This window comes from Watersipora subatra, chromosome 2 (assembly GCF_963576615.1).
Source record: "Watersipora subatra chromosome 2, tzWatSuba1.1, whole genome shotgun sequence".
NCBI lineage: Eukaryota > Metazoa > Bryozoa > Gymnolaemata > Cheilostomatida > Watersiporidae > Watersipora > Watersipora subatra.
The window spans coordinates 57,290,312-57,305,944 of record NC_088709.1 but is presented as its reverse complement, the minus strand read 5'-3'; the positions used below and the strand labels follow the sequence as shown (position 1 = coordinate 57,305,944).

The window sequence follows — 15,633 nt, the reverse complement described above, 5'->3', positions numbered from 1 at the left end:
TTATCATTAGTTTGATAGCGAGATAGTAAAACATGACATGTATCATTTTTCCTTGACTGCTTCAGATAAAGATATTAATTGATTATTTAGTACTTAATATTAGTACTTCATAGCAACAATAATCAGTTACTATGCTACCGTTAGAGAAAAAAATAATAATATATTCATATAAAACCAGTTTGTAAAAGTATCGGTTTCCATTAATTTAGGATCGCTGGCATTTTAGGTAAACATTACAGCAATCAAACAACAGGGAATGCAATAGATCTGTAATAACTTTTTTCAACTGTAACAAATACTTCTGTAAATTTTTCATTTTTTACATTTGCAATCAATTACTTAGTAAATTTCGATTTCACTTTTTCATAGTGATCAAAAACAACGTTCGCTTTGCCTCATGCTCATCTCTTAATCTTAAAGCCCATAAAGTCTTTGAAGTAGCTGTGTTAATCTTGACTTATAAAAACTGATTCACATGAAAATAATATTATCAGTTTTTTAATCCTTGTCATATTCACACACTAACATGTTTTAGTGCATGTTTAACATAAACAAGAAAGAAGGTTGTGAATATTAACTAAAGATTTGCTATCATTCACTCACGTCAACCACTTTTTCGGTGTCACTTTGACGTCCCATAGTGCCTGAAGACTGGCAGCCTTTTGTTGGGTTCTACAGCATTGGAATATGAAACAAAATAACAACCATCACAGAAAAGATAGAAAAATTTCTCTATTGGTTTAATTCAATTAATTCTTAGATTAATATGGAAGCATAAAACTCAAATTCCTTTGATTTACTTTTGATAACAGACCAACTAAGTTGGTGGCTCTGGGAAAGGTGATGAAAAAAATGATTTTGACGCAGCGTGCAACTTGGTTGAGAGAAAACCATTATGCAAGGTTTCTTGGCTTTTTCATTTGGTGATTATGCAAAGCAGAAGACCAGATGGAAACAAGAAAACAGGATGTTTCCTTGAAAAAACGACTCAGCAAAGAATTGAAGGTTTAGTTGGCTTAAAGGTTGACTTGCATCAAAATTTATGTTACAATATTTACACATGTAACTTTTAATGTAATATTTTTATATTAGTTCTATCGCTACCCTGAGCCACATAGTAGGGCATGGCAAAGGGTTTGCTTATGACCAAGAGCCGCATAACATGGTTTGAGTAATCTTCCTTTAAAAGGTTGCTGATCGATGAGTAGTTATTTAACAATTAGCCTATCCTATCTATCGTATCTGTACTGAAACGGAAATCTGCATGTGTTGAGCCAATCTAAAATCCCTTTACAAACCATCCCAAGCGTTTGCAAAAACTTTATTTTGTCAGAATTTCATATTAGCAATGACCAGTTGTGCCAGAAACTTGACAGCTAAGAAGTTTTCACTAATTTTAAACAAGGAACTTTGGTGATTCTATTTACGAATAATACTGCTGAGAGTGATTATTATAAATTAGCAATAATAATAATGCCATAAGCTGTAATAAAGTTGATAAATCATTTGACCCGAACGTGCTCACGGTCGTAGCAAAATAACTGAACAAGTTTTAGCGTAGTTTTAGTAGTAGCGAAAACATCTGAATTGTACCCGAGCTCATTCTGCAACACATTTGTGGCAGTTTTTAATGGCGTCAGCTGATGTAAAACTGTGTGCTGATAGTTGGTATCAAACAATTTATAGACCTCATGGTTCAAGAGGTACATTGGTGTAAACGTTCCCTTGTTAAATGTTAGGTTTTACCGAATACGCAATTATATCTCATAAAATATATTTATTTGATAGCGAGAAAGTAAAACATGACATGTATCATTTTTACTCGACTATCAGATAAGGGTATTAATTGATTGATTATAACAACAATAATTAGTTAGTAAGCTATTATTAGAGAGAAAAATAATAATATATTCATATAAAACCAGTTAATAAAGCTATCGGTTTCCATTAATAATTTTTTGTTATTTACAATTGTGACAAATACTTCTATCAATTTAAATTTTTTTACAATTGCAGTCAATTAACTCATTTGCACTCGAGTGAGTCAACACAAGTTAACCCATGTATTTATAACTTTGCTATGCACCAAACAATTGTTTTCTATGTTTGAGGTGGTCTGACCGCTACGATGTTTCAAGATTAAAAGAAACAAAACTTTATCGCGGTTAAGACGCACAGCTTTAAGCAGTTGGTGAACTCGTGACATGTAAAGCGGTGTATTAGGAAAGAGTCCCGAGCAAACAATACACATTCTCTTCTTTAGTCAATCATTAGTCCGAACTATTCAGTTCATAGTAAATTCTATCGCTAACAAACTAGCTCTCTGTGATCTTAAAAACTCTTGTTACAAAATTCACTATCCGCAGTTAGACTCGGATAAGTTAGGCATTAGCGTAAGCAAAGATAATCTCTCAGGATGGGGAGGTTTTAGTAAACTATCTGGGAAATTGTTTGTCCAGATAATTTACTAAAGCAATTATTATAATAACTAAAATAATTATTAATAAATTTGTTCCCCAAATATCTTGAGTAACGAATGTAGTAACACTATGGAACCATTGTAGATTATGGGAGAATTCACTGCTTTACTGGATACCAATCAGCTTCAATCCAAATCTCATTAAGTCAACGAGTTAGCACAATCCATCGAACAACAACAGAATTGCAACATAGCCTGTAGTTCCAGCGAGAATGCCTCAGACTTTTGAGCATCAGGTGGTGAAAGATTAGGGCAGACAGCCTATTGTTAGAGCTGACAGGCATTATGCTGCTGTGGAAGATATGAGAGTGTAGGTATACCTATATTTGCATTTGATTCTCTTCTATTTGCTACACTAAAGTAAAATGAATAATCTTACTACTCATGAACACAATCATATACAAACGAGAAATATTGCACAGTTGATTGCAGTAAGCACACTCATTATTTACTGCTCGACATCTCTAGTTTTAACAAATTTTTAATTTTATATCGTTTTACCTAGCTATAATAAATCACCACGAACAGGCATGAAGGATGTAGTAACGAAAGGTCTAGAGATTCGAGGTCAATAGTAATGATAATGATTGTTTTAGTATCAAAGGATGTGTACGATTTTATGCAGCTATTATTCAAGTATTTTTGAAGCCTCCATTTGAGGTCTGGAGACTCGATTTTAGCTGTTAACTAGATGAAGAATTTAACTGTAAGCCATGCAACTAGTTTATATTTTCTTTCGCTGTTTTACTTAGTGAATTAGATTACTTATTATATTTCATGCTCACTTCTCACTTGTAGAAATTTGAGGAAAATGAATTTATCCAATGCTCATCTTTGAATCCCAGAATCAAAGCTTCAAATTATTGGCTTGACCTACTTATGCCTTTATTAAACATGTGTTCAGCTTGCAATTTTTTATTTAAATTTATCTAACTTCCAAATTGAAAACCTACAGTAAATGCATGTTAGGATAAAAATTAACAATCAGTAGATGTAGCTGTCTATGTGTTAGCCTTCAAATAGATCCCTTGTAAAATAAAGTATGTTTATATAACATTTATATTATTGATGTAGGATGTTTATTTCTCAACCTGCGGAACATTGGTGCCAGTGTGGAAACTACCATGCACAGGGATGGTGCTAGATGAATGTATGATGCACAAATCATAATAGCAATATTCTGTTCTTCAGATAGATCTCAAGTGTGTTGCAGAAATGGGGGATTAAAGACCTTAAAACTTGTAAAACCAGGTCCATTGAGAGAGGTCCATTATAACTATCGACACTACCATGGTAAGTTTTGTCACTATACTGGTTTGTGTTGCAACTGTTTTTACTTGATGTTACATAAAATTCAAACAAAATTCAATAAGTTATCAAAATATAATAAAGGTTTAATACTTTGTCAGCACCCAAGTATCCAGATATGTGAGTCTGATACCATCAGAACGACTAAAGAAATTGAGATGTATAGCATGGTATGAAAAGACAGAGAAAGCCACGACCCTACCGATTATTGGTATTTTGGATATACCCAAAAGGAATTACAAGAGCAGTTTGGCGACCATTACCAGCCTACGTAAACTACATAGTGATAGTTTCATATCCTAGGAACAAAGATGAAGAGAAATATCCGGATACAACACATACAGAGTTTGAGTTTACTGCAGTAGAGTAACTTTTCCTATTATATGAGCTGAAACTATGTTAGTGGCAACGACTTGGATGGATATTTTAATGAAGACTTTTGCTAAGATGAAACTTTTTGGCTTGCAAAAATTATATAATGGAATAATAATGTTGAAGATAATGAAAAAAATAATCTTAAAAATGATCATGCAAAATATCAGCGGCATAATCATGAATCAAAAATGACTGGCAGGAAACGTTAAATACGCAATGCCACCCTATCGAATTTTTCTGACACACGCTGCTCCTCGCCGGAATACTGGTCATCAGTTCAAAGGGTTAAATCCATGAACTGCTTATATTAGCAATAACCGCTGCTAAGGAAGCAATAATACAAACCTATTTCAAACAGTTCTCAGCTGTTTTAAAACATATTTTTGATCAATATGTCACAATTAGATCAAAATATCTTACTACAATAACCAGTTATTGATAAGATGAGAATGGTAGCAGGTGCAGGAGCTAGCTGATGATGAAAATATGAGGTTCTATACATTTACAAAATAACTACATATGACTCAGAAATACTACAAACCTTGGTCTCAGCAAGAACTGGTGAGAGAGCAATGCTTACCGCTTTTGTAGTCGGCTCAGGTGTAGAAGTAGTCGTAGTCAGCTCAGGTGTAGAAGTAGTCGTAGTCGGCTCAGGTGTAGAAGTAGTCGTAGTCGGCTCAGGTGTAGAAGTAGTCGTAGTCGGCTCAGGTGTAGAAGTAGTCGTAGTCGGCTCAGGTGTAGAAGTAGTCGTAGTCGGCTCAGGTGTAGAAGTAGTCGTAGTCGGCTCAGGTGTAGAAGTAGTCGTAGTGGTCTGAAATGAAAATAGAGGTTAAAGGTTGGCTTGCAACAAAATTCACATTACAGTTATTTGATATTAAAAGATTCACCATGTTTTACTCTGTTGTGTTGTAAGTGCAAAATATGTAGGAATGTGATTACAAGCTCTTAAAAGCTCAAAGACGAACAGTTAATTGCAGCCACACGAGACCGCCGTAGTTTGGATTCTCTTTCCAAAACGGCTCAAATGGTGATATCTTATAACTTGCCGTAAAAATTCGTTAAATTTTTTAGCCTTAGCTTGAAGGAGTACATATCATTGTCTGATAATCATGATGAGCCTGTTGGTCACCTGTGATAATCGAAAAATGCTGCAAAAATTATTTGCGAAGTACTGGGTCACATGATCAGATTACGACGTGCCGATTAGACCAAACCGAAACAAAACTGTAAAGTAGCGAGCATCTATATTTGATACGAGAACTTCGGTAAAACCCTAAGTGTTTGTCATAAACTAGTGCCACGATAGGTTTTATATTGAGCTTTTTATTGGCCTTTCAATTCACGGGAGAACATCACGTGACAAGATGATAACCAAATTTCATGACTACGTCAGAGAAATAAAGAGATTCCAATCTACGGCGGCTTTTCGTTTTTGAGCTTTTAAGAGCTCGTAATCGTATTCCCACATATTTTGCACCTACAACACTACAGAGTAAGAAATGGTGAATATTTTGATACCAAATAACTGTAATGTGAATTTTGTTGCAAGTCAACCTTTAAGATAATTGAAAAATAGGTAATGGAACTAATGTAATGACAAAACTTCAAGCAAGCCATGAAGCCAGGAAAATGACTGAAAGTACTGCTTGTAACGATAATTCCTGATGCTACGAGAAGATTTGCTATGACCTAAAAAAGGATCTAGAGTGGCAGAAAAGAAATACCTGAATTGTTAAACAGAAAAGATAACTCTACAGATAAGAATAAATTAACTATAATAACAACAGACTATAATGATAAATGTTCACCAGTATAATAACACAAACATTGATAATAGTTATGGAACCTAGGAAAAACACTCTGCCAAAATTTATTTTGAAAACTTCTTGGACTCAATGAAAAAGATTGACAGAGCACGATGATAAAGTACTTTTAGGAAAGTGATGAAGAACGAATTGGTGCAGTGTGCGATTAGGGTAGACAACTTTTTAGTGAGATGACTCGTCTTTCTCATTTTGTAACTATGCATAGAAGTAGACCAAATATAAACAAAAAACAAACAAAAAATATTCCCTTAAAGGAAAGGCTCAACAGCGAGTCATAAGAGTACAAGACACATGCAAGTTGGTCTGAAGCAGATCTTTAAAAGATTGAAAAGAAGGTAAGCTTCTTGTTTACTGTATTCTCAACAACGGTGAGGTATACTCCTGTATTGCACTAGACGTATACAGCTGTAGATATCCACATAAAAACCAAAAGCAAACTTTTCAAGATTCGGTTTGTTATTAAGAAGCGAACAGGAATGGAACTTACCGTGGTTGGCTCATAATAAGAAACTGCAACAGGATTTGACCATTCAGCAGAGTTATTGCTAGAATCGTAAGCTTTGACTCGAAAGTAGAATGTCAGAATGTCTGCAGAGATGTTGAGACCAAGTGGTGCTAAGGGGATGCTGCCTGTTTGAAAGACAAAACATTTGAACATGTTGAACCAACTAAAAAATTCACAACATTTCTTCCAATTACAGGTAGAAAAGTAAATGAGTGGTTACACAAGATGCTTTAAACATGGCCAAAGTTAATCAAATACATAAACTAATGATAAAAAATTTCTTGTTACTTTTTATTCTTTGAAATACTCTTTATGACTGTCGTGATGGTATATTTATCAGTTAAATAAAATGTTCAGAAAATTTCAACATTTATTTTACAAGCAAAAACTATCGGAGTAGACGAACTATCTTATTTGATGACTGTCCAATAAACAGAAGTCAGGCATGTCTAATAGCACACTGAGAAGCAATAATAATAATAAGAGAAAATAAAATTCAATAATATTAATAAGAACCAATAAGATGCGAGCAATAAAAAGGAAATTGAAAATATATTGAAAATTTTATTTTGCTACTGAAAATCCCCAAGACTGCTATTAACATACGACTCTACAGCCAACCCTGGATTAAGTTTTAGACTGGCAGATTACGTTGTCAATAACATAAGAAACTAAGATTACCTTTTAAACTGTTGTTTGCAAACATAACCTGCTTTGAGTTGGTTCTATTATAGACCACAAACAATTCCTTCACAATATGTGTTTTCCAAATTCAGCAACAGGATGAGGCAAATTTATTTTGATCCGATCTTCAGATCTTAACTAATACAACCAGGGAAGATTATTCACAACAGTTTTAATGCAGAACAAAATGCTCATTAATGTATGACAAATAATTTAAAATATTACATGTAGAAAGTGAAAATTTGCATAAACTTACTGGTGTTAATTTGTACTTCTAGGTGCATTCCAGCCTCTACCAGTAAACTAGAGACATGTGCGAGGATAGAATCTAGAGGCAGCAGAGTTATACCTTGTGTTTCCTCATTCCCTGCCACTCCAAATCGATATCCAGAAGCTGTAAATATTGGCGTAGCTAATAGAAAAGATAAGGCTAATTGACAAGATAACTTTTTCTGCGGATTGTTTTAGAATGCCTGTAAATTAGAGCAACTAAAAATTTTTCCAAAATACTGTGCTAAAATTAAAATGATCTAAATTAGCGCAAAATTAATAAAAATGACTTGAAAATAATCAGTGCTGGAGAAGAAGCTATACTAAAAGTACTTAGGTTTCAATATCTAACAATTTTGAAAAATAATTGCATATGAGACTACTTTAATTTAAGATTTGGTTTCTCCTGTAGAAAGAGTATCCTTATCAAAATAAGTTGTTTAAGTATACAACGTCGAAGAATTTACTTTTGGCATAAACCACTGTTATTATCAGAAATGAGAAATGTTTATTACTACCCAATTTGTCTTCTGTTGAAACATTTTCTAAAAAGCAATCTGTGAGCTAAATTTAAGGGCTCTAAAAATAAAAAAACAACTTAATTATTAATACGCATTACTAAGTATTGCATCAGTGGCACTAAAAATTTATAGCTGACGGCTTTGAATCTATCACATGACAATCTATCACCATCACATGACAAGCAGATTAAAGAAGACAAAAGCACAGTTGGCTTGGACAAATCCGAATATTAAAAAATCTGTACTCAATAACAGCTTGCAATTCATGTAATAATCCTTCAAAATAAATAATTACTTAATAATTACTCATAAAAATGTTTTAGAACCAACCTCGACCGACGTTAAAATCTTCTCCTGGAGCTGTCCAAGCTAGTGTAACCACATCTTCGCTGTTTGAAGTGTTGTAAATACGCAGATCAGTGATTCTATCGGGTGGTGTAGTATCTGGTACACTTTTCCAGTTATTGACAATAATAATACTTCCTGTAATTTGTTACACTTCTCTGTACTAAATTTATAACGTTTCATACCACACAATTAACAAAAATTACATTTTAACTACTTCAAACAAATTAACAAACGCACAAAGTAATATTAATAATAAAAAGTGTACATTTGGATTGTGCGATCGCGAAAAGGATGGACAGCATATAGTAGCAGCCATTGAAATGATTAGAACGGCTTAGCCTTATTTATGCGTGTTTGCTTATAAACTTGTGATATGAAGGTCACGAGTTCAAATCCACTACAAAGATGATTTTTCGTAGCTAAAACTTTATTGCTATAACTGGGCAGACCAATGACAGAAAGAGAAACTTGAGATTGACATGTATATAAATTAGTAGATGACATCACGAATGTATGTGTGATAAAAAGCACCCCTTTTGTTAATACGTTGTTTTGAATTGGCGAAGCATTATTCAAAGAAATTGTTTCATCAGCATGCCCAAGATTTTTAACAGCTTCAAAAATACTTATCTTAGTGAGTGATAAACTAATAGACAACTTTGAAACCTGTAAAAATCAATGAGGATCCTGAACGGATCGTTAGGAACAACAAAATTCCTCATGATTGGTTCACTGCGATGCAGCAGGAAATGTATTATCGTAAATGCCTAGCCGCGTTTGCAGCTCACTAATGTTTCTATTGTATTAAATTCAGTCATAGAAATGTATGGATTTCAACGACTATCAACATCAATGTATTGACAGTTGAATGCTAACGATCTGTGATTTTAGTAAATCCACTAAACCTTACAAATTGCGAAAATACTTTCATTTTCACATATGAACAAACATAGAGTGATCTCCAGCTTCATTGCTCTATATGACATGTTTAGGCGACTATAGATACCAAAACTACAAAGGAAATTATTGAATGAAATAAAAAAGCATTGCAATAAACCTCACCTTTAGAATATCTTGAAAACTTTCCTAGACTAGAATAGCTAGTCGATCTCCTTCCTCGACTCTTTGCTTCTTCTACGGGTGCTGGGAGTAACCCCTCTCCAGTAACATTGACCTGTGAGTTAGTGAAACTTATGTATACAATAATTAACCATCGTGTAGAAATAACCTAGTATCTAAATTGATAATCAGCAGAAAAAACTTAAATACAGTTTTCGCGCCGAACATACCATTTAGGTCTTTTAGGTAAAGATAAATAATACATTGCTTCATTACATCTCAAAATAAACACAGACTTGGATGCAACAAAGATTGCCGTTTCTATAAGTATGATTGTTCCTGAGTCATGTTAGGAGTTCAAACGTTCGACTAGTAGCTGATACTGAATGAGAAACAGCCAAAAACTACTTTTAGAACAATAAACAACAAGACTTTGACCTTGAGAACTTTTCGCAGTATGATTGTTACCACGCGGATTTGTTTGGCATAAAGGAACACTCAAACTCTAAACAAAAATCTATAGTTTTTCATATTTTCACTTACATAAAAGCCATGTTTGGATTTACCATCCACTGTCCACCCTTTACACAATGTAGCATTCCAAAACTGCCAACTAGGTGATTTTCCTGTTTGCCATGTGATATTCAGTACAAACATATATATTGAAAAATAGTTATAACAGGATTAAAAACGATAAAATTTGCATGAGCTTGTAATATTCCAAATCCTTGACAAAAAAATTCAAGCAACGTTATACATAGCCAAAAGTTGAGCTAGTGCAAAAGTGATATGATATAGCTCATATTACCAGACAGAAACAGGCAGGTTTAATCTACTAGTAACAGCTATTAAAATAGTAATATCACATATATTTTATAATGGTGATAGCTATTACAATAGAGATATCGTATATATTTTATAATAGTGATATCTATTAAAATAGTAATATCATATGTATTTTATAATAGTGATAGCTATTACAATAGTGATATCGTATATATTTTATAATAGTGATATCTATTACAATAGTGATATCGTATATATTTTATAATGGTGATAGCTATTACAATAGTGATATCGTATATATTTTATAATGGTGATAGCTATTACAATAGTGATATCGTATATATTTTATAATAGTGATATCTATTACAATAGTGATATCGTATATATTTTATAATGGTGATAGCTATTACAATAGTGATATCGTATATATTTTATAATGGTGATAGCTATTACAATAGAGATATCGTATATATTTTATAATGGTGATATCTATTAAAATAGTAATATCATATATATTTTATAATGGTGATAGCTATTACAATAGTGATATCATATATATTTTATAATGGTGATAGCTATTACAATAGTGATATCGTATATATTTTATAATGGTGATAGCTATTACAATAGAGATATCGTATATATTTTATAATGGTGATATCTATTAAAATAGTAATATCATATATATTTTATAATGGTGATAGCTATTACAATAGAGATATCGTATATATTTTATAATAGTGATATCTATTAACCCTTTCGTGGGCAGTGCGACGTTTTTGTCGCTTTGCGATACGGCTGCTAATGGGCAGTGCGACGTTTTTGTCGTTTCGGTAACGTATTTTATTATTGCCGTTTCTGGTTAGCTAAATGCCGTTTTTTGTTTACTTTTTTTATCAATAGCAAGCTACGATATAGTAGTTTCAGTTAGTCTCAAAAATTGACTTCAAGGTTGAAAAAAAAACGATCGTTTTTAGCAGTGATTAATAAATAAACTTTCGAAAAAAATTAGAAAATTGTTCTAAATAATTTATCAACTTTTATTTTTCTTGCTTCGGTTTTAGCTTTTATTTACCGAATTTTTTGAGAGTTTGACTTTAGTTTACCGTCATGGCGACTTCTAAAAGAACCTCCCGAGATTATTCTCATAAAGCAAGTACTAGTACCGAAATTACTAAGAGATTCAGAGATGACAGTGACTTTTTAGATTTAGTAGCAAGAGATGACAGTGAATCAGGTTTGAATTGTGATTGTAATGACTTTACATCTAAAAGTGACAGTGATGAAAAGGCTGGTAGCAGTAATGATGAGGATGTGAGTAGGAGTGATGCCAGTGCCTGGAAGAATATAACCAACATAAACAGAGATAAATCTCCTACAATTCAGCAGTTTATAGCAGTGACAGGCCCAGTATTTACTCCAGTAGATGCTCAACCAGTAGAGTATTTTGAAAAGTTTTTTGACCCTGTCAATCCAGGAAGTACATTTTTGTGGGAGCTCTTTGTTACACGAATAAGTACATGGTGCAAAGACTGTGATGTGGGCCTTTGTAAAAGAGAATGCTTTCGAAAAAAATCATTCGTAAATAGACAATTATTATGAAAAGCATATATTTTATGTTATACATTTTTATTTGTTTATAATATATATATGCCTATGGACATATACATGTATACATATGCACCTTTAAACATAGAGATATGCACATAATAACACACAGAAAAGTGTATGAACATTTTGGAAAAAATTGATTTTTTGGAAAATTAATTCGCCCATGGGAGTCTGATTTAGTTTTGAAAATTCGCCCACGAAAGGGTTAAAATAGTAATATCATATATATTTTATAATGGTGATAGCTATTACAATAGTGATATCGTATATATTTTATAATGGTGATAGCTAATTCAATAGTGATATCATATATCTCATAACAGTGATATCTATTACAATAGTGATATCGTATATATTTCATAATGGTGATGTCTATTAAAATAGTAATATCATATATATTTTATAACAGTGATATCTATTACAATAGTGATATCATATATCTCTTATAACAGTGATATCTATTACAATAGTGATATCATATATCTCTTATAACAGTGATATCTATTACAATAGTGATATATATATTTTATAATGGTGATAGCTATTACAATAGTGATATCGTATATATTTTATAATGGTGATAACTATTACAATAGTGATATCGTATATATTTTATAATGGTGATAGCTATTACAATAGTGATATCATATATATTTTATAATGGTGATAGCTATTACAATAGTGATATCGTATATATTTTATAATGGTAAGAGCTATTACAATAGTGATATCATATATCTTTTATAACAGTGATATCTATTACAAGTGATACTATGGAGTTTATGTAATGGACAGTAAAAAGCAATCGACTTTAATTCCTCATCAATGAGTATCCAAATAGTTAAGCGTGATAACAATGCAGCAGTAGTTATTACTTTTAACTTAAATAGTTGTCGACTTGAAAAATCCTTGGACTTTTATAAAACACAGCAGCCGTAAGACATGAGGGAATGATAACGTTATAGTATTGGTAACATTTACACGCTACACAAAGCTAACTAACAAACAGGCAGATTTTGGCGCCACTAATTTTTAAAATACCATAAATATAGATACACTGGTTGACACACTCAGATTGTTAATCGATATAAAATAGGTACAACGAATATGTACTAGTATTAGTGCCTACTGTATACTAGTCATAGTACCCCCTATGTACTAGTATTAATACCAACTATATTCTAGTATTTGTACCCAATACATACAATATTACGGAATATTGACTAGCAGTGGTATCCAATGTATACTATGAGTTTTACTCAAAAATGCACTAGTATTCGTAGTTAATACAGTATGTACAAATATTAGTACCTAATATGCACTATTGTTAGTATTCAATTTTGACTAGTTTGAGTATGCAATATGTACTATTATTAGCAACAATACATACTAATGCTAAAAGAGATTTAAACCATATAAAAACAATCATTTAAAATAACATTGTTTTAAAATTTGAGCGCAGGTCTGAAAGTTTGTCTAAACTAAACATTCTATAGTGAGTTGAGTAATGTATATGCCTGATTTTTAACATATCACTATTAGCAATAGAACTACTACAGATAATAGCTATTGTGTATGTCATGAGTGATATGTACTCCAGCTTACATCTACTCCAAAGTAGCTTCCTCCAGTCCCATCAATCATATGAGCAGGAACAAATCCTGTGTAGACCCCATCATTTGGTGTTGAATCCTTACCTACAATTGGTAATATTCCAATTAAGTATTGTAATAATCATCGATAGGTAACGATGGTAAGCCTAGAGGAACTTTAATACTCCCTTGCTCTTCCTACTTCAACTCTTTCTCTCCTTTCTCTTTTCACTCTCCCTTCCCACTCATTTCCCCCATTTTATTCTACTCTTTTCCCTCCTGCAGTTTTGCTTTTCCTCCTTTTTCTTTCCCCCCCCCCATTTTTTCTTTCACCCTCTTCTTCCTTCCCTCTTTTATTCTGTCTCAAAAATTATTTTTCCCTTTCTTTTTGTTTTCTCAGTTTCATCTTTCCTTCTCTTCATCACTGCCTCTTTCAGCAATATTGCTTTGAACGACTTAGCAGTGATTTACATAGTAGTAGGTTTAAGTTAAGAGCTACTAGCAGTGGCACATAATAGATCACAGGTCAATGTCACAAGTTGTCTACACAACAGTTTTACAAAAACTGCAACAACTCAAGACCTGTCTACACACTAGTATTGGTACCAAATATGTGCTAGTAATAATACAAACTATGCACTAGTACTTGTACCCATAACATACTAGTAATAGTACAGGATATGGACTAGCAGTAGTATCTAATGTATACTAGGAATAGTACCTTTACACGTTAACAATGCATTTTCGAGCATGTTAGTCCACATCGTTAGAGATAAAACTGATGCATGAGCGACTAGCAAAAAAAGTTGATGTTAATGAATATTATCTTGATTCCATTTTGTGTGTTTCCAATGCAAGTCTGTTTCATCTTAGACTAGCTTTCAAACATTGCTGACAACAAGGTTTTTGACAAACAGCTCTTTGTCTCAAACATCTCAAAGGCTTATCTTTGTACTTTTATGTGAACAAATTAATTCTTAATTGTAACAGATTCATGAAGACTACTGGTGCAAATTGGAGCTGTTAATGAAACCTTTCCGATAATTCTATTGCTGGATATATCTGATAAAACGAATTTTGTCCCTTGTTTGATTAATGTTGTCAGCCCAAAGCATACTTATACCAATTTTATATCTTTCTTGAGAGAAAATACAGTGAGGCGAATTGTTGCACAAGTCCTATCACCAGCACAATCTATGGATGTTTTGTATCAAGTAATAAATATGCTGGCGACACTCAAATAACGGTGCAAGAAAATCCCGCAAAGATGTCATGACCTTCACACGGCCCAGGCCAATTCTCATTGGTGAATTTATTTGTCAGTTGGCTATGCATTTCATCCGCATGCTTAGGCATCTTTAACCTTTTGAACCCAGACAGCCAGTATTTCGGTGTTTTGTGGCGTGTGTCAGAAACCGTGACGGCCAAGATTGAAAACCTTGTTTCCAAGTAACAGCGAAACCAAATAAACTGATCTTTACTTACGCAGTTAGACTAGAAATTTTAATTCCATTTTATTCCCTTTTTCAAATATTTTTTGCCGACTTTTTTTGTTAATATAACATCTGCAGTGAGATGACATCACTGAAAAAGATGATACGACTCATTTGTTGGTATGTGATAAATGCTTTTGAGACAGATGAATAATTATGAGATACTAGCTACAATTTGGTTGATGATTTTGTGTCAGAAAATGATGATGATGATGAACATGTGTCTAATAGATATGATGATAATGCAAATATTTTCCGAATTTGTTGAAATCATTCGAATTCTTTCGGTTCTAGCCCGCAAAAACTGTAAAACTAATTATGTTTTATTTGATGACATTCTCAGTGTTTTGGAATAACTTTTCAGTGTTTCACAAAATATTGTTCGATCGTGACCATATTTAGATATTTTTACTAAAGTTTCAAAATGTCATATTTTTGATGAGTTGTCCAGGGAATTTGGCATTTGTTGACCAAAATGGCCAGGGTTCAAAGAGTCAGGGTGGCACTACTTGAAGCCTTTCATGATAACAGCTCCCGGTAACAAAGGCCATCATGTACACATTTTAACACAACAAGTTTAATTACTTTAATCCAAGAACTTAAATACTGCAAAATGAACTAATACTCTGAGATTTCTGGAATTTTCTTACCTGATCCATCATCAACGTACTTCGCAGAAAGAAGACGTCCATTTGGTTGATTCATAAGAGTGTTAACTGAGAGGTTTAAGACAGGAGAGAATCCTTGAAAAACTCCCACATAACCAATGAACTGAA

At 32.8% G+C, this 15,633-nt stretch overlaps 1 protein-coding gene across 1 annotated transcript in view; it reads right to left on the bottom strand.

Moving 5' to 3' along the window:
- Positions 1-15,633, bottom strand: part of LOC137388359 (calcium-activated chloride channel regulator 1-like) — a 54,776-nt gene that overhangs the window by 1,488 nt on the left and 37,655 nt on the right. Inside the window, exons 15-22 of the mRNA XM_068074846.1 lie at positions 15,508-15,628; positions 13,378-13,469; positions 9,379-9,490; positions 8,299-8,451; positions 7,434-7,571; positions 6,476-6,618; positions 4,743-4,973; positions 604-672 (exon numbers count right to left, since the gene is read on the bottom strand). Of these exons, the coding sequence (XP_067930947.1) occupies positions 604-672; positions 4,743-4,973; positions 6,476-6,618; positions 7,434-7,571; positions 8,299-8,451; positions 9,379-9,490; positions 13,378-13,469; positions 15,508-15,628 (1,059 nt within the window). The remainder of the gene's footprint in view (positions 1-603; positions 673-4,742; positions 4,974-6,475; positions 6,619-7,433; positions 7,572-8,298; positions 8,452-9,378; positions 9,491-13,377; positions 13,470-15,507; positions 15,629-15,633) is intronic.